At 41.5% G+C, this 25,292-nt stretch overlaps 2 protein-coding genes across 6 annotated transcripts; both read left to right on the plus strand.

Moving 5' to 3' along the window:
- Positions 1-33: 33 nt before the first annotated feature.
- On the plus strand, positions 34-13,309 carry LOC118358562 (F-box only protein 21-like). 5 transcript variants are annotated; one of them, XM_052479159.1, is made up of 14 exons: positions 218-353; positions 1,485-1,567; positions 2,872-3,007; positions 3,492-3,601; positions 3,875-3,996; positions 5,018-5,164; positions 7,079-7,215; positions 7,605-7,741; positions 7,971-8,150; positions 8,299-8,313; positions 8,403-8,535; positions 10,018-10,208; positions 10,592-10,749; positions 11,061-13,309. In XM_052479159.1, the coding sequence occupies exons 2-14, from the start codon at positions 1,563-1,565 to the stop codon at positions 11,327-11,329; spliced, it is 1,740 nt and encodes a 579-aa protein (XP_052335119.1). In that variant the 5' UTR covers positions 218-353; positions 1,485-1,562; the 3' UTR covers positions 11,330-13,309. The 5 variants fall into 5 exon arrangements, with proteins under 5 accessions (XP_035592412.1, XP_035592410.1, XP_035592411.1 ...); XM_035736519.2 differs by lacking the exon at positions 1,485-1,567 and having other exon boundaries at positions 34-353; positions 3,507-3,601; XM_035736517.2 differs by lacking the exon at positions 1,485-1,567 and having other exon boundaries at positions 35-353.
- A 359-nt stretch (positions 13,310-13,668) lies between these two features.
- On the plus strand, positions 13,669-24,852 carry LOC118358563 (calcineurin B homologous protein 3-like). Its single transcript, XM_035736521.2, has 8 exons — positions 13,669-13,891; positions 16,164-16,233; positions 20,033-20,113; positions 20,621-20,760; positions 21,253-21,314; positions 23,010-23,117; positions 23,336-23,383; positions 23,958-24,852. The coding sequence occupies exons 1-8, from the start codon at positions 13,828-13,830 to the stop codon at positions 24,045-24,047; spliced, it is 663 nt and encodes a 220-aa protein (XP_035592414.1). The 5' UTR covers positions 13,669-13,827; the 3' UTR covers positions 24,048-24,852.
- Positions 24,853-25,292: the final 440 nt, after the last annotated feature.

A 25,292-nucleotide genomic window follows, 5' to 3' on the forward strand; every position in this document is an offset into this window, starting at 1 on the left:
ATCTTCCAAATGTGCCCCTCCGGACGGTTTTGAGACGCTATTGACAGCTTTGGGTGATCTCGAAGTTCGGCCCCCTGCGCCAGAAAGGGGCGGACTTGTGGATTGAGGTAATCGGAGTAAACAGTAAAGATGGCGACGTCTGGAGCAGGAGATGGGTGCTCCAGCCTGAACGGGTTCGTTTCCGAGATAGAACAGAAACAATTTACAGACCTGCCAGCCGAATTACTTGAGTACATCTTATGCTTTCCTGTCCTCAAACATGTCGACATTTGCAACGTGTCCTGTAGCTGCAAGCGGCTACACGACGTTTGCCACGGCAGGGGGAAGGTCTGGGGACACCAGTACAAACTCAGGTGAACTGACATTATTATCATCTTGTTAGCTATCTTGCTAATTAGAGCTTTGACTCTCTAACGCTAATTGGCATCTAAATCGCAGTTTCCTCTCTAAAATATTAGATCTATTTCAGTACAGTCAGAACAGATCTGTTATAGCGAGCAAGCAAAGGGAGCTGTCTAACGGCCGTTGACTTTCTGCTGATGCACCACATTTGACATCACACAAAGCAGTGGGTACTATAGCCAGTTTAGCTAGGCAGCTGCACTAATCAAATGTCTCAGTCAAAATAACAATTTCACAATTATTGTCTTGTGCCGCTGAGGACAGCTATTGAAATTGTGTGACCTTGAATGGTGGGAAATACAGTGATTGGACTGCAGGTATTGTGTAACGTTAGTTGTTGTAAAAATCAGTTGGCTTGACATGGCACTTTGTTTTTCTCTGAGTCCCATGCAGTAACGTAGTGGTTCAGAATATATTGGTATTCTTTGAAGGTCACGAACTATCAGCAAGCTACTTATCATTTGCAATTTAGGTAGTGCCTTTTGAGGTCAGTTTCGATTATTATTATTTTTAAACATGAAATGCATTATGAAACGATGACTTCAAAATGTTTTTCTGAGCTTTTTAATGGCAATTCCACAGCCTAAACAGAAAATATCCCATTGTCTCTGATCAGGTCCACATTGGGTAGACATCAATAGAAACATAGGAAATTACTGTGTATTATTTCAGTTGTGTGTATTACGTAGTTTTTATTTGATTACTTTCTTATTTTTCATTCCTTAAAAGTCACCATCTCATCTGCTCAGGCAGTAGCGGTCAGCCAGGCCATCTAACATTGTCATCCCCATACTGTACTGTCTTTAGTCATCCTAGCTATACTGAACTAAAATGTAAATGAAACATGCAGCAATTTCAAAGATTTTACTGAGTTACAGTTCATCTAAGGAAATCACTCAATTATAAATAAATAAATTAGGCCCTAATCTATGAATTTTACATAACTGGGTAGGGGTGTGACCCTGGGTGGCCCTGGGAGGGCATATGCCCACCCACTTGGGAGCCAGGCCCAGCCAATCAGAATGAGTTCCCCCCCCCCACAAAAGGGCTTTATTACAGACAATACTCCTTTGTTTCATCAGCTGTCCAGGCGGCTGGTCTCAGACGATCCTGCAGGTGAAGAATCCGGATGTGGAGGTCCTGGGCTGGCGTGGTTACACATGAAGTCAGTTGGACTTATAGCCAACTTCTATAAAACGATGTTGGAAGGGGCTTATAACATTCAATTCTCTGGCAACAGCTCTGGTGGACATTCTGGCAGTCGGCATGCCAATTGCACTCTCCCTCAACTTGAGTCATCTTTGGCATTGTGTTGTGTGACACAACTGCTCATTTTAGAGTGGCTGTTTATTGTCCCCAGCACAAGGTGGACCTGTGTAATGATCATGCTGTTTAATCAGCTTCTTGATATGCCACCCCTGTCAGGTGGATGGAATATCTTGGCAAAGGAAAAATGCTCACTAACAGGGATGTAAACACATTTGTGCACAAAATGTGAGAGAAATAAGCTTTTTGTGCATATGGAAAATGTCTGGGATCTTTTCTTTCAGCTCATGAAACATGGGACCAACACTTTACATGTTGCCTTTTTTATATTTTTGTTCAGTATAGCTAGGCTGCCAAAGTGTGCTGCAGAGCTGTCGGACAATCATTTTATGAGATCTACTTTGATGAAAAGGCATACTTTCACATTGTCTCTGGCCCTCTTGTCGTTGTTGTGTACGTTCCTCTCTCAGGTGGTCTGTGTGTATCTAACGTAACGTAGCAGATTTACAGGTGTGTTCTTCCAGAGATCTATCTAATGACGAGATGCTCATGTCTCCGCCCTAACAATGGGAGTCGTTGTCCCAAAGGTGGGAAGGCAGGTGACAAACTTAGGTCCAAAATAAACCCATAGAAACGCATTGGGGTTGTTTTGGACTGATTTTGGCGAGAGTAAAACCTTTCGCTTTGCCTCTTCCTCTCTGATCTGTCTGAACTGCAAAAACAACCGCTGCAAGGGATTATGACCATTGTTGTTAATTACTACGTTTCTGATCTGAACTAGGTTGAATATTTGCTTAATGAAAACAACTCCTTTAATCCCTGCATTCCACATGGTTCTTGATTTGATTTATTTTGTGAATTATTTGATTTTTCTCTAGAGAAATGTGTTGCTGTCTGTTCGCTATGCTTTATCTTGGCCAGGTCGCAGTTGTAAATGAGAACTTGTTCTCAACTAGCCTAACTGGTTAAATAAAGGTGAAATAAAAAATACAAAAAAACAGAATTGAAGTAATTGAACTGACGTTGGTCAATCGTTCAGCACTAAATTGAAGCCTAATGCAGATTGCAGACATTGGATGCTTTTGGATTGTTTTATTGTGAGTGATCATGTGTCAGACTGTCACACACCTCAAGGCAATACTTTATATGGCTAACTGTCTGCCTTAACTTTCTGACTGCAGTCCCTTTTCCTACACTCCCCAGATGGCCAAGATTGCAGAAGCATTACCGCCAGAACGAGTGCTGTGATTGGCTGAAAGAATACAGAACGCGGCACACTGTTGGTCAACAAATACGACGAACAGTTGTATCCATCTCCCAGAGATTCTTCACGGAAGTTGTAAGTGATGTCTTTAGTAGTAAGCTGCCATTGTTATTGTCATTCTGATTCAGCCTAGCTATACTGAACAAAAATATAAATGCAACAATTTCTAATGTTTTACTGATTTACAGTTCATATAAGGAAATCAGTACATTTTTAATATTCATTAGGCCCTAATCTATGGATTTCACATGACTGGGCAGGCCTCGAATTGCATTTAATATTTTTGCTCTGTGTACTTCGTGGAGACGGAAAGAGGTGTTACTAACAATGTAAAAATTAGCATGAAAGATACTGTATTTATTGGCTATCCTAACCCCACCACATCAGGCTCAATGTGACTGGGCTGGCCTGATGGTGTATATGTGCATTGTGTGTGTGTGTTGAGCACATGCAAGCGTGTGTTACCTGCGCTGCGTGCTTGTGCGTGTAGTGGTGTCTGTATTTGAGTGTGTGTGAGCTGGACTGGCCTCTAGCACTAACCCAGAGATCTGTAACGCAGCCTTGCGTTGGCCAGGTGCTGGGGGACAGCTTTGCTGAGATCGAGTCCCTCGGCGCCCCAGAGCACTTCTGTGAAGATGAGCTGCTCTCCATACTCAACTCAGACAGGAGGTAAGAACCATGTCCACACTCCAGTCCAGCACAACAACTATCTTTGGCCATTAATTCTGTGTTCTGTGTTAATCCTCCCTGGAGCGTTGTAACAATGGACAATGAAAATCAGTTTTTCTCCCTCCTCTCTTGCCTTCTTTCTCATCACTCTCTCCCCAATCTTTCTCTCTCATTTTCACCTCCCTTGCTCCATCCTTTTGCGCTCTCCCTCTTTTGCTCTCTCTCGCTCACTCTTTCTCCTATCTCTCTTCACACTCTCTCTGCCTCCCATAGGAAAAGCCTGACACTGAAGTACTATGCAAAGAAAATCCTTTATTTCCTGCGCCAGAAGAACATCCTGAGGAGTTTAAAGATGTTTCTGGAGCAGCCTGCAGAGCAGCAGTCAGCCCTAGAGGGTGAGTCATGGATGTGGAATGGGCCTAGCCATACACTACATTGCACTTAGGTTGATAATACACTTTCATGACTTGCAGTGGTGGAAGAAGTACCCAATTGTCATACTTGAGTACAAGTAAAGATACGTTAATAGAAAATGACTCCAGTGAAAGTCGCCCAGTAAAACTACTTCAGTAAAAGTCTAAAATGTTGTTTTAAATATACTTAAGTATGAAAAGTAAATGTAATTGATCAAATGTACTTAAGTATCAAAAGTAAAACTATAACTCATTTAAAATTCCTTATTTTAAGTAATCCACATTGCACCATTTTTTTATTAAAAAAATATATATTTATGGCCTGCCAGGGGCACACTCCAACACAGTTTACAAATGAAGCATGTGTGTTTAGTGAGTCATCAGATCAGAGGCGGTAGGGATGACCAGGGATGTTCTCTTGATAAGTGCGTGAATTGGCCCATTTTCCTGCCCTGAAAAGCATTCAAAATGTAACAAGTACTTTTGGGTGTCAGGGAAAATGTTTGGAGTAAAAAGTGCATTATTTTCTAATGTAGTGAAGTAAAAGTTTTCCAAAAATTGTCATGTAAAGTACAGATACCAAAAATAAAGACTTAAGTAGTACTTGAAAGTATTTTTACTTAAGTACTTTACACCACTCAAACAAAGTAACGCTGAATAATATGGACATAATAGCATACATGTGGAGTGGGCTTAGCCATACACTGCACTACACACTGCACTGCACAATACACTCTTATCCTAGTGACTAGTGTTAACAAACTCAGAGAAACGGCTTGGTAAGCATTGTCTTCTTGTGAATAATGTTGGGAATCTTGGGCATAATGATGGAAATAATGAGGTGTTTAGGGGAAAAAAACAATGTCTGTGTTTCCCTCTGTATTGTGGTTTTTGAAAATAACATAAATAGAGTGAAAGTGTTAAGGTCATAAGAATGAATGTGTATAACCAGCTTTTAACCGTGTATTTTTACAGTCTCAGATTGTCTCCTCTCCTGTTGTAGGAGCTCTGCTGGTAGACCAGTATTGTAACCCCCTGGCAGATGTGTCATTGGACGGTATATCCTCCCAGCTGGAGGAGATCACTGACAAGATCAAGAAGATGCTGCGGATAAAGAACCCCTCTCATCCAAGCCTGAGGGTCACACAAGGTTGGTCTGGACTGAGGAGTTGGAGAGAAACACATGTTCTCTCAGTGTCTCTTAGGAATGAATACAAAGAGCTTATTCCAAAGCAAAAAAACATAGTCTTCATGTGGATTTGAAGCAGAATAATTAGTCTGTCGTTTTGAGTCCATGCACGTTCATATTGACATACGATCCTTTTTCGTTCTGAAAATGCCAAACTTGATTTTAGAGTTAACTCGCACTTTAACATATCTAACCAGGTACAGTTGAAGTCGGACGTTTACGTACACCTTAGCCAAATACATTTAAACTCAGTTTTTCACAATTCCTGACATTTAATCCTAGTAAAAATTCCCTGTCTTAGGTCAGTTAGGATCACCACTTCATTTAAAAAATGTGCAATGTCAGAATAATAGTAGCGAGAATGATTTATTTCAGCTTTTATTTCTCTCATCACATTCCCAGTGGGTCAGAAGTTTACATACTCTCAATTAGTATTTGGCAGCATTGCCTTTAAATTGTTTAACATGGGTCAAACGTTTTGGGTAGCCTTCCACAAGCTTCCCACAATAAATTGGATGAATTTTGGCCCATTCCTCCTGACAGAGCTGGTGTAACTGAGTCAGGTTAGTATGCCTCATTTTCTATAGGATTGAGGTCAGGGCTTTGGGATGGCCACTCCAATACCTTGACTTTGTTGTCCTTAAGCCATTTTGACACAACTTTGGAAGCATGCTTGGGGTCATTGTCCATTTGGAAAGACCCATTTGCGACCAAGCTTTAACTTCCTGACTGATGTTTTGAGATGTTGCTTCAATATATCCACATCATTTTCCTGCCTCATGATGCCATCTATTTTGTGAAGTGCACCAGTGCAGCAAAGCACCCCCACAACATGATGCTGCCACACCCGTGCTTTACGGTTGGGATGATGTTCTTCGGCTTGCAAGCCTCCCCTTTTTTCCTCCAAACATAATGATGGTCATTATGGCCAAACAGTTCAATTTTTGTTTCATCAGACCAGAGGACATTTCTAGGGAAAGTATGATCTTTGTCACCATGTGCAGTTGCAAAGCGAAGTCTGGCTTTTTTATGGCGGTTTGGAGCAGTGGCTTCTTCCTTGCTGAGCGGCCTTTCAGGTTATGTCTATATAGGACTCGTTTTACTGTGGATATAGATACTTTTGTACCCGTTTCCTCCAGCATCTTCACAAGGTCCTTTGCTGTTGGTCTGGGATTGATTTGCACTTTTCGCACCAAAGTACGTTAATCTCTAGAAGACAGAACAAGTCTCCTTCCTGAGCGGTATGACGACTGCGTGGTCCCATGGTGTTTATACTTGCGTACTATTGTTTGTACAGATGAACGTGGTACCTTCAGGCGTTTGGAAATTGCTCCCAAGGATGAACCAGACTTGTGGAGGTCTACAATTTTTCTGAGGTCTTGGCTAATTTCTTTTGATTTTAATATGATGTCAAGCAAAAAAGCACTGAGTTTGAAGGTAGGCCTTGAAATACATCCACAGGTACGCCTCCAATTGACTCAAATGATGTCAATTAGCCTATCAGAATCTTCTAAAGCCATGACACAATTTTCTGGAATTTTCCGAGCTGTTTAAAGGCACAGTCAAGTTAGTGTACGTAAACCTCTGACTCACTGGAATTGTGATACAGTGAATGATAAGTAAAATAATCTCTGTAAACACTTGTTGGAAAAATGACTTGTGTCATGCACCGACTTGCCAAATCTATAGTTTGGAAACAAGACATTTTGTGGAGTGGTTGAGAAACAAGTTTTAATGACTACAGAAAGTGTATGTAAACTTCCGACTTCATCTGTAGGTCTTGAGTGTAAGTATAATTTTGTTTAATTCTCAGCCCTATTCTTCACTGATGTACTTTACAATGTGATCCTGTTTTCTGATTGTGTCTGGTTCTAGGCGATTGTTTTGCTGTAGATGACTTTGATCTCCAGAGACAGGTGGTCGTTACCCTCAATGCTGTTTTATACGAGCAGCTTCAGTACAAGGGCAACGAGTGTGACTACTACAACCCTCTCAACTCCTATATACACCAGGTATGAGCTACTGCAACCCTCTCAACTCCTATATACACCAGGTATGAGCTACTACAACCCTCTCAACATCTACATACACCAGGTACAGTAGCTCAGAGAGGTTATAGAGGACATGGATGATGATGTTTTCCTTGGCCAGTATTCGCAAAGCGTGTCAGAGTTTTAGTTCTGTGTGTCTTTTCAATCATGATGAATAACAGTAGGGGACAGGGGGACCTGATCCAAGATTAGCACTGTTACTCTGAGACCTTGTGAAAATGGGCCCTGGACATGATTATTCAAATAAAGTGAAAGTCTATATAGGACCTTTTATAATGCTATATCAATCAACTAAGAAACATGACAGACATTATGTGGTTCTCATACTCCCATGTCTCCTCCCTACGTAGGTGTTGCTCCGCCGGACAGGCATTCCCATCAGCCTCTCTGTCCTTTACATGACGCTGGCCAGGAAACTGGGGGTTCAACTGGAGCCTGTCAACTTCCCCAATCACTTCCTGCTTCGCTGGTGCCAGCAACAAAGAGGGTAAGGGGCCTAGTTGTGCATAGAGACAATCATAAAATTAATTGATCTTGATGGGATAGTTTAACGTTTAGCTTTCAACTAGTTCATGATTGGGTGAAATTCAGTATTGCACTCCCAAAAATGCTTGTTTTCAATATACCCGATGTAGCATTGTCTGCATTGCATGCCAGAAACCACGTCAAAGTAACATGTTTGTACTTGTATTGATAAAACCTCATGTCTCATTCAGGAGTGGGGACATCTATGATTTTGTGTACATTGACGCCTTCGGTAAAGGCAAGCAGCTGACGGCTAAGGAGTGCGAGTACCTCATTGGTCATCAGGTGACTGCAGACTACTACAATGCCATCAGTACAACAGAAGTGCTGTTAAGGATGGTGGGAAATCTGCTGAACATCGGCAAACGAGGGTAAGACTAATGAACATAGGAATGTTTTTTTTCGGACTAATATATAATTTATGCTTTTCTGACATCAGAAAATGTCCAACCGTACATCATGGAATTGAATCAATCCAAATGTTTCTTTTTTTTCCTGATTTTTCTATGTTGTCCTCAGGATCTCATCCTTGAGGTAATGTTAGAGTTGGTCAAAAATAAATTCCTACACTCAGCTGTTGTGGTATGAAACAACACTGTATATCACTGTGCTATGTCATGCAGGGAGGGCAATGAAAAATCCTACCAGCTGCTGAGAGACTCTCTGGATCTCTACCTCACCATCAACCCAGACAACGTTCAGTACCTTCTACTACAGGCCAGACTCTACTTCCACCTGGGCATCTGGCCTGAGAAGGTTAGCATGATATTTCAACACGGCATATCTACATTTACATCTTGGTAATTTAGCAGACGCTCTTATCCAGAGCGACTCCCCCATAACCCTGGCGTTGCAAGCGCCATGCTCTACCAACTGAGCCCCACGAAACCCAAATACACTACATGGCCAAAAAGTAGGTGGACACCCCTTCATATTAGTGGATTCGGCTATTTCATCCACACCCGTTGCTGACCGGTGTATAAAATCGAGCACAGAGCCATGCAATCTCCATAGACAAATAATGGCAGTAGAATGGCCTTACTGAAGAGCTCGGTGACTTTCAACATTGCACCTTCATCGGATGCCACATGTCCAACAAGTCAGTTCGTTACATTTCTGCCCTGTTAGAGCTGCCCCGGTCAACTGTAAGTGCTGTTAGTGTGAAGTGGAAACGTCTAGGAGCAACAACGGCTAAGCCGCAAAGTTTTAGGCCACACAAGCTCATAGAACTGTACCGCTGAGTGCTGAAGCGCGTATGGTGTAAAAGTCGTCTGTCGTCGGTTGCAACTGCTCGTCGGAAGCTTTATGAAATGGGTTTCCATGGCCGAGCGGCCGCACACATGCCTAAGATCCCCATGCACAATGCCAAGTGTCGGCTTGAGTGGTGTAAAGCTCAACACGTGTTCTCTGTAGTGATGAATCACTCTTTACCATCTTGCAGTCCGACAGAGGAATCTAGATTTGGCAGATGCCAAAAGAACGCTACCTGCCCAAATGCATAATGCCAACTGTAAAGTTTGTTGGAGAAGGAATAATAGTCTGGGGCTGTTTTTCATGGTTCGGGACCCTTAATTCCAGTGAAGGGAAATCTTAACGCTACAGCATACAAAGACATTCTAGACGATTCTGTGCTTCCAACTTTGTGGCAACAGTTTGGGGAAAGCCCTTGTGCCCCTGTTTCAGCATGATAATGCCCCATGCACAAAGCGAGGTCCGTACAGAAATGTTCAGTGTGGGAAAACTTGGCTCAACCCCATCGAGCACTTTCTTCCAACATCGAGTGGAAAGTCTTCCCAGAAGAGTGGAGGCTGTTATTGTAGCAAAGGGAGGACCAACTCTATATTAATGACCATGCTTTTGGAATGAGATGTTTGATGAGCAGGTGTCCACATACTTTTGCCCATGTAGTGTACATGTAATTGGACCAAATGGCTTTACCCTGGCTTTGATACTGCAGATTTTTGGGGGAAAAAACAAAAATTGGTCTGCCTTTCCAGTGAAATGTGTTGTTTTACACGGCACCCCTGGAGCAAATAAGGGTATCTTACTCAAGGGCACATAGGCAGATCATTTTTTTCGCCTCGTCTGCTCAGGTTTTCGAACCAGCAGCATTTTAGTTACTGGCCCAATGTTCTAACCGTTAACCTGCCTCTACCTGCTTACTACAGTCCAGAGCAGAGGACAAGCTTTCCCCAACTGATAATGACTGGTGTCTGACCCCTCTCCTGCCTCTTCCAGGTCCTCGACATCCTGCAGCACATCCAGGCGTTGGACCCGTCCCAACATGGGGCAGTGGGTTATCTGGTACAACACACCCTGGAACACATCCAACACAAGAAACACCCTGTAGATCCAGAGGTGAAGAGACGCAGCGCCCCCGAACACCTAGAGCTGCAGTACAGTGTAGGCCTCATCATGAAACACAAGAGGTGGGTCTGAGCAGTCAGTCTGTCCGAGCAGCCTGTCTGCCTGCCTGCTTCCCTGTCCGAGCAAACAGTCCGTCTGCATGTCTGTCTGTTTATCCATTCCGTCTATTAATCCTTCCTGTCTATCAATCCCTCAATCTTTCCATCTGTTTGTCCTTCCATCCATCCCTGAATCAGCTGTTTGTCCTCCACCACCCTCTATCTGGGTAAAGCTGCCATCCTCTGCTGTTGATTAACACTGTCAATGTAAAACTACTGTACTCTGTTGAATGGCAGAATAGCTATTTATGGAATAATACTTTTTATTATAATCATTGTGATTTATAAACCTCAAGTGTGCCCTTTCCCCATGTGTGACACTGTGTGACTGTCCCCCTTCTCTCCAGGTCTGGCTATAACTGTGCAATCTATGGCTGGGACCCCAAGTGCACCATGAGCCAGGAGTGGATTACCACCATGAGGGTCCACCAGCTGTCCAGCGGTGCTAACCAGCCCTTCTACAACGTCTTAGTGCAGGACGGCACCTGCCGATACGCTGCCCAGGGTACATCTATACCAGAGACATTATCTTTCAGTGACATGTACAGTATGTCATTCTCAATGTCAGGGCAGTGGTAGTTTGTTAAGGAGGCATTCTGAGAAGAAACATGACAAATGTAATACTTGAAATGCTTATTGAAGAGTTATACATGCTGAATGAGTAAAGTGCTGCTAAGTGGTAGGCCTATATACTTTCAAATGTACACACAATATGCAGCTATCTTGTACAGTAACTTGCCTCGGCTCAGTTTGAGATTTCCTGTTAAATGATACTATACTTAGTATCTTTATGCCTCTTTTTCTCTCGTCTCCAAGAAAATCTGGAGCCCCATTCTGCCCCTCTGGAGATCGCTCACCCGGAGGTGGGACGCTACTTCTCAGAGTTCCATGACAGCCACTATGTTGCCAACGAGGAGCTGCAGACACGCTACCCAGAGGACATGGCAGAGACCCTGGGCACCGTACGGGACCTCTACCACAGACTGATGCCCAGCCCAGTGCAACAGGAGAGCCCCAATGGCCCAGAGGGACCTTCCCAGGAGAACCAGGACAGCCAGGAGAACCAGGACACCATGCCCACATAGCTAAGCCTTCACTACTCCTCGGCCCCATTCAAAACAACCCCTAGTTCCTACCACCTAGGCACAGGTATATCTGAAAGGATTGGATGTGTATAAACAATATGGCAGAATTACAACTAGCCTGTCATAGGGCAGATTGTAGCTACTACTAGCCTAACCTAATGTGGAAAGATGCCTGAGCGAAGTCCTCACTTCTGTTTTTCAGGGGAAATGGAAGTTAGGTTGAAAATACTTTATCCCTGAAAACCAGACATCCGCTTTCAGCCAATGCCGCTAAGGGTGCTACTAGCCTATTGTGTGGCAGGTTGGCGCTACGACTAGCCTTTCATAGGACAGGGAGGCATTACTACTAGCCTAATATAGGGCAGGGTGGAGCTACTACTAGGGTCTAGGGGTTGTTTCTGGACAGGGCCCTCTGTTCCCCATCCAGTTCCATTACTTGACACAACATCCTGTCCCCAAAACCATCAGGGCCGTCGGTATTCACAGAGTCTGAGTAGAAAGTGCTGATCTACAATCAGGTTCTCCACCTGTCCATATTATCTTATTCATTATGATCTTAAGGGCAAAACTGGTCCTAGATCAGCGCTCTTACTCTTGAGAAGCTTATTTTGAATACTGACCCGTTAATTCTTCAGTACCTGGATCATGTGCTGTACCACCGCCTGCCAACCAACACCAGTCAAAGCCAAAGCCCCTTTTCTCTCTCTAACTTCATGAAGACTTACTGAGATCGAAACACTTACTCTCTCTCTCTCTTCACCACAATATACTTTCTCCAACATCTGTCAAGAAGAGGTCTTCCCAGACTTGACTCCCTAGTCTCTCTACCCCTTTCCACTTCCACATGAAACAATATAAAAAAATTACTTTACAGTATGAAACAATATGGAAATGAACCTTGCCGTATGAAAATGAGCCTTGCAGTCTGAAACGATATGAAAATGAACCTTGCAGTCTGAAATGATATGAAAATGAACCTTGCAGTATGAAATGATATGAAAATGAACCTTGCAGTATGAAACGATATGAAAATGAACCTTGCAGTCTGAAACGATATGAAAATGAACCTTGCAGTATGAAACGATATGAAAATGAACCTTGCAGTATGAAAATGAACCTTGCAGTCTGAAACGATATGAAAATGAACCTTGCAGTCTGAAACGATATGAAAATGAACCTTGCAGTATGAAACGATATGAAAATGAACCTTGCAGTATGAAACGATATGAAAATGAACCTTGCAGTATGAAAATGAACCTTACAGTCTGAAACTATATGAAAATGAACCTTGCAGTATGAAAATGAACCTTACAGTCTGAAACGATATGAAAATGAACCTTGCAGTATGAAAATGAACCTTACAGTCTGAAACGATATGAAAATGAACCTTGCAGTATGAAAATGAGCCTTGCGGTATGAAACAATATGAAAATTAACTTTACAGTATTAAACAATATGAAAATGAGTGTTACAGTATGAAAATGAATGTTACAGTATGAAAATGAATGTTACAGTATGAAAATGAGTGTTCAGTATGAAAATGAGTGTTACAGTTTGAAAATGAGTGTTACAGTATGAAAATGAGTGTTACAGTATGAACATGAGTGTTACAGTATGAAAATGAATGTTACAGTATGAAAATGAGTGTTACAGTATGAAAATGAGTGTTACAGTATGAACATGAGTGTTACAGTATGAACATGAGTGTTACAGTATGAAAAGATATGAACATGAGCGTTCCAGTTTCTCCTCACACATTTTGAGTTGAAAACATTCAGTTGTTCAACTGACAAGGTGTCCCTCTTTTCTTCTGTCACATTACATTATAATAATGATTCATGCACTTATGAAAGGATGACTTTCACATTTCTAGAACGTGTTATTAAAAAATGCTGTATATTTACAAGTAAAACATTGCAGGACTACAATGACTTGAAACAGGAATGGGTTGCCAGACTTAATAAATATAAATAAAATGTTTATTTTGGTCTTGACTGTGTTATTACATAAGCCTACTGCAGTTTTTTTTCTGTTATTTCTTCTAGAATGTTCTCTGACTTGAGAATATAGTAGGTATATGTTTTTGAAAGATAAGGGTCTAACGTTACACTCAATGACAATGCCTTTTCACTACACGCAAAGATTACATTTGAAATAAAAGTCTCATTCTGCTATTAATGACTGATTGTGCATCCGTCACATTACCAGTAATTAATTCAAGGACACAGTCGATTCATTCTGAATTGACTCGTAAAAAAAATCGATATATATTCCTCCACTATGGTACACTGTTTTAGGACCTTGGGGAAGTCAGCACAGCGTCTCTCCCAATGGACCATAAAGAGTATGTTACTAACTTCCTTATGAAAGCAGCGGAAAGAGCTTCTTGGTACTAGTGAGGACAGTACAACTCAAGTAGTTTTCCCTGCGGTTAAGATCATAGTGCACTCCTGAAAGAACTTCAATGCGCATTTGCAGCTCTTTTGAGAATAATCGCAATGGGAGCCTCGCAGTCTGCGGGCACTGAACACGAGTTCCAGGATCTGGCTGATCGAACTGGATGTAAGTAGCCTAGGCTTTACAATACTCTTAACAGTTTTATTTCACTTTCTATTAGACTATAATCAAATGCAAAATAACTCCTTATTTATCAATAAACAGACTAACCTTTGATGAAGGGAAAATACTCTACATGTCTAAAAGTATGTGGACACCCACTCACGGAATATATTCCAAAATCATGGGCATTAATATGGAATTGGTAACCCCTTTACTGCTATAACAGCCTCCACCCTTCTGGGAAGGCTTTCCACTAGATGTTGGAACATTGTTGCAGGGACTTGCTTCCATTTAGCCACAAGGGCATTAGTGAGGTCGGGTAATGTTGGGCGATTAGGCCTGGCTCGCAGTTGGCTTTCCAATTCATCCCAAAGGTGTTCGATGGGGTTGAGGTTAGGGCTCTGTGCAGGCCAGTAAAGTTCTTCCACACTGAACTTGATAAACAATTTCTGTATGGACCTCGCATTGTGCATGGGGGCATTGTCATGCTGAAACAGGAACATTTTCCCCAAACTTTTGCCCCAGAATTGAAAGCACAATATTTTCTAGAATGTCTTTGTATGCTGTAGCGTTAAGATTCCCTTTCACTGGAACTAATTGGCCTAGCCCGAACCATGAAAAACGGCAGCAGATCATTATTTCTCCTCCACCAAACTTTACAGTTGGCACTATGCATTGGTGCAGGTAGCGTTTTCCTGGCATGTGCAAAACCTAGACTCTTTTTGGATTGCCAGATGGGGAAGCGTGATTCATCACTCCAGTGAACACGTTTCCACTGCTCCAGAGTCCAATGGCGGTGAGCTATACACCACTCCAGCCGATGCTTGGCATTGCGCATGGTGATCTTAGGCTTGTGTGCATGCAGCTGCTGGGCAAAAGTAAAATCATTGCATGAAGCTCCTGACAAACAGTTATTGTGCTGAAGTTGCTTCCAGAGGCAGTTTGCTACCCAGTAGTGAGTGTTGCAACCGAGGACAGACGATTTGTACGTGCTATGCGCTTCAGCACCTGGCGATCCCGTTCTGTGAGCTTGTGTGGCCTACCACTTCGCGGCTGAGCCGTTGTTGTTCCTAGATGTATCCACTTCACAATAACAGCACTTACAGTTGACCGGGGCAGTGTAGTGTCATTCCATTGAACATTTGATTAGAAGGTGGTAGGTGGTGGTAGGTAAGGACCCACTGTTTATTGAACCAGATGTATAGAATGTCATGCAACTTGCCAATATGGCTCCATGCAAGATTAATATGTTGAGTCTATAGGTTACTCTATAGTCAGATTTTTTACTTTGTAGTAAAAATTATAATTTGTGATTTCAATATTGCACTGTCAATTATGTATCTAAAAATTAATTGACAGTCCAACAAATATCACAGTATTTTTGGAAGTGAAAAGTGTGCTTCCCCTCAGTGTATAACATGTACAGGTTTGAAGTGGTAGCTAGGTGTTTGGAACATTGATCTGCTAATCTTATCAGCTGGCTGCTTTCATAAACGGGATGACTGATTTTCAGAAGAGAGGGTGAGAGAGTTCAATGAAGACTGATAATAATACACTGATTGATCATGGACCGTTTCCAATAAAATTCCAACTTAAGTTTATTACCATGTGAGAATGGAGATCTTGACACCTACATTAATCTCTACACCTGCCTGTGCAAAGTCTAGTGTGTGGTAGCCTATTGTTCTGTGGTTACTGAAGCATATTCACCTACAGAAGTTGTTGCTCCTGTAAATATCCATTTGAGTATGTGCTCTTAACAGGCACTGAGAGGCGAAGCAAGTTCCTCCTTTAAAATAAACACTATTGTCGGCTAAATAACCTCTTCCAAATATCACAAACTGTGGTTCTATAACTGTATCTAGCAACCATAACATTCAAATGCTCATTTGAAGACATTAGCCCACACATAAGTCAATAATTCAACGTTCCCTTTGAATGCAAATATAATCACACCAGTGTGTTTGTTTTTCCATCAGGCTGATTGTGTTTTTATCATCAGGCTGATTGTGTTTTTATCATCAGGCTGATTGTGTCGTAGGCCCATTGTTGTCACAGTTCTGAACAGGTCTATCTGTTCTGTACCTGTTTACACCTTATTTTTTGCTACAGTTCATTGACATGTTTTGCATTTCACAACAGATAGAATCCAGAAGGAAAGCTTGAATGAAAATGAAAAGCAGTGTAAAGATATCCAACCAGTCTAGGAGGGCGGTGTATCTGGAAAAACAATAAAGCTAATCTGCTCTAAACTACTGTGATTGGTTTCTTTCAGTTTCCCTGGAGCAGATTGGCAACATCAACAAGAGATTCAGACAGCTGAGTAACAATGAGGAGACACTAAGGTATTGTCACCAACGTCCTCATACAGTCCGCCAACGCCCTCATACAGTCCACCAACGCCCTCATACAGTCCATCAACGCCCCCTACAGTCCACCAACGCCCCCTACAGTCCACCAACGCCCTCATACAGTCCACCAACGCCCTCATACAGTCCACCAACGCCCTCATACAGTCCACCAACGCCCTCATACAGTCCACCAACGCCCTCATACAGTCCACCAATGCCCTCATACAGTCCACCAACACCCTCATACAGTCCACCAACGCCCTCATACAGTCCACCAACGCCCTCATACACTCCACCAACGCCCTCATACAGTCCACCAACGCCCTCATACACTCCACCAACGCCCTCATACAGTCCACCAACGCCCTCATACAGTCCACCAACGCCCTCATACAGTCCACCAACGCCCTCATACAGTCCACCAACGCCCTCATACAGTCCACCAACGCCCTCATACAGTCCACCAACGCCCTCATGCACTCCACCAACGCCCTCATACAGTCCACCAACGCCCTCATACAGTCCACCAACGCCCTCATACAGTCCACCAACACCAACATATAGTCACCAACGCCCTCATACAGTCCACCAACGCCCTCATGCAGTCCACCAACGCCCTCATACAGTCCACCAACGCCCTCATACAGTCCACCAACGCCCTCATACAGTCCACCAACGCCCTCATACAGTCCACCAACGCCCCCATACAGTCACCAACACCAACATATAGTCACCAACGCCCTCATACAGTCCACCAACGCCCTCATACAGTCCACCAACGCCCTCATACAGTCCACCAACGCCCTCATACAGTCCACCAACGCCCTCATACAGTCCACCAACGCCCTCATACAGTCCACCAACGCCCTCATACAGTCCACCAACGCCCCCATACAGTCACCAACACCCTCATACAGTCCACCAACGCCCCCATACAGTCACCAACACCCTCATACAGTCCACCAACGCCCTCATACAGTCCACCAACGCCCTCATACAGTCCACAACGCCCTCATACAGTCCACCAACGCCCTCATACAGTCCACCAACGCCCCCATACAGTCACCAACACCCTCATACAGTCCACCAACGCCCTCATACAGTCCACCAACGCCCTCATACAGTCCACCAACGCCCTCATACAGTCCACCAACGCCCTCATACAGTCCACCAACGCCCTCATACAGTCCACCAACGCCCTCATACAGTCCACCAACGCCCTCATACAGTCCACCAACGCCCTCATACAGTCCACCAACACCCTCATACAGTCCACCAACGCCCTCATACAGTCCAACAACGCCCTCATACAGTCCACCAACACCAACATATAGTCAGTCCATCATTGTCTGTTACCCATATCCATGTATTCATAACACATCACCTCTTCATTGAAAACAGTTTGAGTATTATTTACCTAAATTAAGGGTACTATTCAATCAGATCCGCTTTAGCCGACATCCACATAGAGGTTGTTTTGGCGGTGTCGGAGGTGAAACTGTGTTAGAGCTGTCAAATCCACAAGCAGCTCCTGGCATTATGCCCCAAGAGATCATGAGATGCCAAAGAAACTTCTAGTTGGTAAATGGTAAATGTAAGTTGAACAGTAAGAATGGAGACCCTGACAATGCATGTGCTCCCACCTTTATACAGTGGGGCAAAAAAGTATTTAGTCAGCCACCAATTGTGCAAGTTCTCCTACTTAAAAAGATGAGAGAGGCCTGTAATTTTCATCATAGGTACACTTCAAATATGGCAGACAAAATTAGGGAAAAAAATCTAGAAAATCACATTGTAGGATTATGGTGGAAAATAAGTATTTGGTCAATAACAAAAGTTTATCACAATACTTTGTTATATACCCTTTGTTGGCAATGACAGAGGTCAAACGTTATCTGTAAGGCTTCACAAAGTTTTCACACACTGTTGCTGGTATTTTGGCCCATTCCTCCATCCAGATCTCCTCTAGAGCAGTGATGTTTTGGGGCTGTTGCTGGGCAACACGGACTTTCAACTCCCTCCAAAGATTTCCTATGGGGTTGAGATCTGGAGACTGGCCAGGCCACTCCAGGAACTCTTGTTGTCAGAGACGTGTGTATAGGTGGCAGGGAAGTCAGGCGCAGGCAAGTCAAACGGAGTGTAAAATGGAGTCTTTTAATAAATGTCCACGTAACATGCTCCATTACACTAATAACAAAAATGAATATAAAACAAATATGGGTACGAAGACCCGTCGCGCACCTATACAAATAAACACTATACTGACAATTAACAATCTCTGACAAAGACATGAGGGGAAACAGAGGGTTAAATACACAACAGGTAATAGATGGAATTGAAAACAAGTGTGGGTCGACAAGACAAAACCAATGGAAAATGAAAAATGGATCGATGATGGCTAGAAGACCAGTGACGTCGACCGCCGAGCACCGCCCGAACAAGGACACTTGTATGTCTTCCATTTCCTAACAATTGCTCCCACAGTTGATTTCTTCAAACCAAGCTGCTTACCTATTGCAGATTCAGTCTTCCCAGCCTGGTGCAGGTCTACAATTTTGTTTCTGGTGTCCTTTGACAGCTCTTTGGTCTTTGCCATAGTGGAGTTTGGAGTGTGACTGTTTGAGGTTGTGGACAGGTGTCTTTTATTCGGATAACAAGTTCAAACAGGTGCCATTAATACAGGTAACGAGTGGAGGACAAAGGAGCCTCTTAAAGAAGAAGTTACAGGTCTGTGAGAGCCAGAAATCTTGCTTGTTTGTAGGTGACCAAATACTTATTTTCCACCATAATTTGCAAAGAAATTCATAAAAAATCCTACAATGTGATTTTCTGCATTTTTTTTCTAATTTTGTGTGTCATAGTTGAAGTGTACCAATGATGAAAATTACAGGCCTCTCTCATCTTTTTAAGTGGGAGAACTTGCACAATTGGTGGCTGACTAAATACTTTTTTGCCCCACTGTAAATCTACACCTGCCTGCACAGAGTCGCATTATGAGAAATCTCATTCAGCCTTGTTTATAAGTTTGAACACTTGAATGTGAGATGTAATCTACACCTCGATTAGGCCGATAGAAATCCTCATCATTTTGTTTAATTATTTTGAATGTGAGTGTCATTATTTCTATATCGCTCACACTTTCTCCTTCTGAACTAATATTAGTGGGATGAGTGTGGCTTCGTGACAATGAACAAGAGCAGCTGCTCAGCAGTTCCACCTCCGACACCTCCAAAACATCAGCTATGCGGGTGTCGGCTATCGTCGGTCAACGCATGATCTGATTGAATCTAGGCCTAAAATAGTGCCTGCTAAGTCCTCTTGAATGTGTTGCATTGTGGGTATTTATGTTATGGCCGCACACAGTCATAGGCGCGCGCGCACACACACACACACACACACACACACACACACACACACACACACACACACACACACACACACACACACACACACACACACACACACAATCACTCATCATTGGCAGGTTGCCATGCATAGTGACATAGTGATAGATTGCACATGCGTTCCCTTTAGAAAGAAAGAGGGGGTGTGCAAAGTACTTATTTTTGATATTCTGTACTGTACTGAATTTAAATAATATGTATTGACAGAACAATAACCTTGACCTTTAGAAAAAAAGACACCCTTTAACTTTGATTAATAGAGGTAAATAACTATTATATCATGTTTTCTGTTTTGCTGTTTACTTGTTACTAACGTATTGTCATATCATGTTTTCTGTTTTGCTGTTTACTTGTTACTGACGTATTGTCATATCATGTTTCTTCTGCAGTCGAGAGGATTTGGCCAGCATCCCTGCTCTAGATAACAATCCAATCCGGGCTCAAATTATTAATGCATTCTTTGATAAAAGGTGAGTATATAGCCAAAGTGTAATATTGAAAATATCCTCCGACACATTGGTGTGGCTGGCTTCCTGGTTAAGTGGGTATTGTGTCAAGAAGCAGTATGGCTTGGTTGGGTTGTGTTTCGGAGGACGCACGGCTCTCGACCTTCGCCTCTCCCGAGTCCGTACGGGAGTTGCAGAGATGAGACAAGACTGTAACTACGAATTCGATACCACGAAATTGGGGAGAAAAATAGGTAAAAAATATCTAAATTAAAAAACAATATTGAAAATATTGAATTCACTCATGCAATACATCTTTACTGCCATTGACTGTTATAACCAAGTTATTACACATAGACAAGAGTTTTGTTCATGAAGTAATCAGTGATGCTGTGAAGGCTTTAGTCGTGAAGCATGTTCAGCACTGTGACTCTATGCCTCTCTAATTGTTTGGTTGAACCAAACTGAACCCTGCCCTCACTGGTGAGTCTGGTTTAACCAGCTAAATGCCTCCTCTGTATCCTGATACAGAAACCTCCACCAGAATGAGACGGGTACAGTCCAGGAGATTGGCTTTGAGGAGTTCCTTATGGTGATGACTCACTTCCGCCCAGCAGCCATGGGCCTAACGGAGGAGGAGAGGGAGAACCTGAGAAGGGAGAAACTACGATGTGAGTTTGGTTTGGTGATGAGTAAAGTAAGATTGTCTAAGACTTGGGTTAGTACCCTGGGCTAATACCTAGGCTTTAACTCAGTGAGCTAAAGTGGTCTTGAGTCATGCAGAATACATGGGTTTGATACTAAGTCAACACCAAGATTTATAATTGAAGAAAAATAACATATTCTGAGTTTCTATTCTAAGGGCTATTCTTCAAGCGTAGATAGAATTCTAACAAAGTTTCAGTTCAGTAATCATACTCTTGTCTAGAATCTAAATACGGCCTAAAGTGCACCAGCCAGTCTGTCTTGATCCTCATAATCATGGCTGAATCTCAGAGGCAAATAGTTTTCTAATCATTCATTAGAGTCATTAGAGCCATTAGAGTCATATCCTTCCCCTGAATAATGATAGTAAGAGACCCTTAAGTTACACTATATTTGGGGAGAAAATATTTGGTAAAAAAACATACTGTTTAGCTTGTTCCTCTTTATTGTCTCTTCAGTTCTGTTCAACATGCATGACACAGACAGCGACGGCACCATCAACCTGGAGGAGTACAGACGGGTAACGCCTCCCTTTACTTCTCTCTCCTCACCATAGTCCTCCAGGCCCAGGGCCTGTATTCACAAAGGGCCCGATTCAGACTTGGGAAATGTACGCCTTTCCTACACACTTCTCAGTAGTTGGTATTCACCTTGTGCTGGTGCGTAACAGGCTTTGCAGGCATGGTTCCCTTGGCACACTGAATTCATTTAATTCAACTGCTGAAAACCCCTCCCACTTGCTAGCCAACATATTTTCTCGTGGAGTTTTCATTCAATGTTTTTCAGTAAATTTATCTGAAGCCATCCCTTTGAATTTAGTGTAGGCCTATCTTTAATTTGAATTTAGTGTAGGCCTGTCTTTAATTTAAATTTAGTGTAGGCCTATCTTTAATTTGAATTTAGTGTAGGCCTATCTTTAATTTGAATTTAGTGTAGGCCTATCTTTAATTTGAATTTAGTGTAGGCCTATCTTTAATTTGAATTTAGTGTAGGCCTATCTTTAATTTGAATTTAGTGTAGGCCTATCTTTAATTTGAATTTAGTGTAGGCCTATCTTTAATTTGAATTTAGTGTAGGCCTATCTTTAATTTGAATTTTGTGTAGGCCTATCTTTAATTTGAATTTAGTGTAGGCCTATCTTTAATTTGAATTTAGTGTAGGCCTATCTTTAATTTGAATTTTGTGTAGGCCTATCTTTAATTTGAATTTTGTGTAGGCCTATTTTTAATTTGAATTTTCTTGACAGACTCACTAGAATTTATGGAGAGAAGGGTCGAATATTAGGGATCAATTCATGAAAGCCATCTAAATATATGCATATTCATCTCTGTTTCAGAACCAATTGGTAGATTTAAAAATACTCTGATCTTGTATATTATTTAGGGTTAGGAAAGTATTTATGAATAAAATAAAATAAAATACAGTTGTTTGATTCATCCTGAAAGTTACCATATTCAATTGTTCAATCCATGACATATTGGAAGGTGAGAACAGTGTACAATAGGGGTTGAACAGTAGTCCTATAAATCTACCCTAATAATCATGGAACTGTGATGACAATGGTCCTGTCGTTACGGCTTACTCATTTACCTAGCTCTTATCAATAGTTCTTATCAATCTGTAAATTGCAGTGCATGGAGAATGGTGTTATTTCCATCAGAAAAAAATCAAGTTGATGTTGTTCCACTTGGAGCCGACAGGTTTCTCGCCCTTATTCACAGTTTCAGCGCATGTAAAGGTGGGATTTAAGTCAAGGTCAGAATCCGGTGTATCTGTAGACACCACAGCCAAACCTTCATTTATTTGATCTCCACCCCAAACGAACAGCAGGGTGAATAGCATGCTATTCTCAAGGTCAGTATATTCATAGAGAGAAAGGTGCATATAATGGACTTTCCATTTACGGGTGTGTTTAACTCGGGTCAGAATTCCCCCCAAAGTGTCTCAGAGAAGTAGTGCTGATGTAACATCAGGCCCCCCTGTCCACATAGTAATCTTTTACATTAGGATCAAAAATGCAATACTGATCCTGTCAGCACTCCTATCCCTGTGACGCTTTGTGATGGACGGTTTATCATTGACCATTTTTGTATAAATTGAGTTTATTCCAATATTCATGGCAGCTTTAAAGCTGAATTGCGTGTACATCAGAAATTCAAGATAACACAATAAATGACGAAATGTTTTATGGACCATTGTGCTGTTTTCTATCTAGGTGGTGGAGGAGCTCCTATCAAAGGCTGGCACTATCGGACAGGAGACCGCCAAAGCCATCGCAGACGCTGCCATGCTGGAAGTGGCAAGCACTACAAGGGGCAAAATGGTAACGGGGTTAATCACTAACACTGCTTTATTGTACTACTGATGAAATAGTTGATGAAGTAGGTATATGAGTAAGATATGCTGATAGCGCGATTAATTACAGTGAACCACACCTTATTTTGAAGTGCAAAGTACCGTTCTACTGTGTACTGCTTCGAGTCGTGCCTAAGAACAGGTCATCGTGCCATATTGCTTGAATTGGGTTACTTTGTTTTTCAGGAACCTGATGAATTCTATGAAGGAATCACTTTTGAAAATTTTCTACAGGTATGGTGTTACTGTGTATTGCACAAGATATTCAAATTGTCTGTTTCGTTAAAAAAAAGGAAATGCCATTTCACTATGAGTTATACAAACACAAGCTATTAAAACAGTGACATTTGGTGTCTTTAAATTCTGGTATACTTTATATACAGTATACTTTCAATACTGTATACTTGATATACTTTATGCTGTTTACTTTATATAATGTATACTTTATTCTGTTTACTTTATATACTGTTTATTTATATACTGTACTGTATACTTTATATACTGTTTACTTTATATAATGTGTACTTTATACTGTTTACTTTATATACTGTTTATTTATATACTGTACTGTATACTTTATATACTGCTTACTTTATATACTGTATACTTTATATACTGTTTATTTATATACTGTATACTTTATATACTGTATACTTTATATACTGTTTATTTATATACTGTACTGTATACTTTATATACTGTATACTTTATATACTGTTTACTTTATATACTGTTTATTTATATACTGTACTGTATACTTTATATACTGTATACTGCCATATCAGTCTTATATCCTTTCTCCCCTCAGATTCTAAACACCTTCGATATTGAGACGAGGATGCATGTTCGCTTCTTACACATGGACACTGCAACCTTGCGATGTGGAAAATCTAAATGAGCCTCTGTCTCCTTTAAGAGACATCGTTATGGTACTGCTGTTTTTTGTTGAATTAGTCTCTTCCCGTCTTCCTCTGTAATAAAGCCAAATACTTTTCATATGCACTAAAGTGTAATTAAATACCTTTCATATGCACTAATATTTAAATACAATTAATATGCACTAATGTTTTCATACTTTTAATTATTCATGGGAAATTATTATCAGAATAATACATTGTGATACATGACATGTAAATGCACAATATTATCTACATATACCCCCCTCAGCCTTCGTACCCCCCTCCTCCCTTCATACCGCCCCCTCATGTCAATGTTATGTTTACAGTACTAACATTTTGAGTGCCTAGATGTTCACATGACCTGTTATGTGGATCACTTCTGAGGATCAGAGTTGGCAATGGCATCAAGGGTCACTATTATTCTGGCTCACATTCAGAGCGTGAGACATGGGGCACAGTGCATTCCTACAGGGCTAGAGACTTGGGACTCATTTATCTACTTCACCCAGCTTTATTATGTCTGTGCTTTTCCAATTGAAACACTGGACACTGTCCTCTGCTATGGCCTTGGTAGGGAGACTTACAGCACTCTCTAAGTTGTAAGTTTCACCTTCCTACCCTCTAATACCCGAAGAATAACCACTTAAATGTACTACTTCTTTGTTTAAGAGAGCGGCAACTGCTCAATTTCTAATACATTAAATGGATATTGTGCCCAAAGAAGTTGTAATAGCCTTGACAGTAATTTATATACATTTTCTATAAATTCAAAATAAAAAATTGTGATGAAAAATGTCAACATTATTTGTGTTTTGCGTGCATCTTCTTGTGAATACAGAAGCACTTTACGCAGTTCCACTGAAGTAAATTAAGCAGAAAGATTAGTTGATTGTTGTTCAATTTATGGAGCAGACTGTATATCAGTGTGAAGTTCAATATCTCTTTATTAACAAAATATAATCCCATCATGACAAAGCATTTATTCTAAATTAATTTATTTTACATCATAAGTTAAATTAAACAATTCACTGTACAAAATGTGGATAGCAAAACCAATGCTTTGAATGTACATTTACACCTTTATGAGGTTCTTTAAAAATAAATACGGACTTCACAAACAAAATGTAAAAATTAATTCAGTTTGGAAAATCAAACAGATTTATAAAAGCTGGTTTGATTTGTGCAGACCCCATATCCTGGTTAAACCAGACTGAACTCTGATGAAACAACAGTGAGCATTGACT

The sequence above is a fragment of the Oncorhynchus keta genome, chromosome 25 (assembly GCF_023373465.1).
Source record: "Oncorhynchus keta strain PuntledgeMale-10-30-2019 chromosome 25, Oket_V2, whole genome shotgun sequence".
Classification (NCBI taxonomy): Eukaryota; Metazoa; Chordata; class Actinopteri; order Salmoniformes; family Salmonidae; genus Oncorhynchus; species Oncorhynchus keta.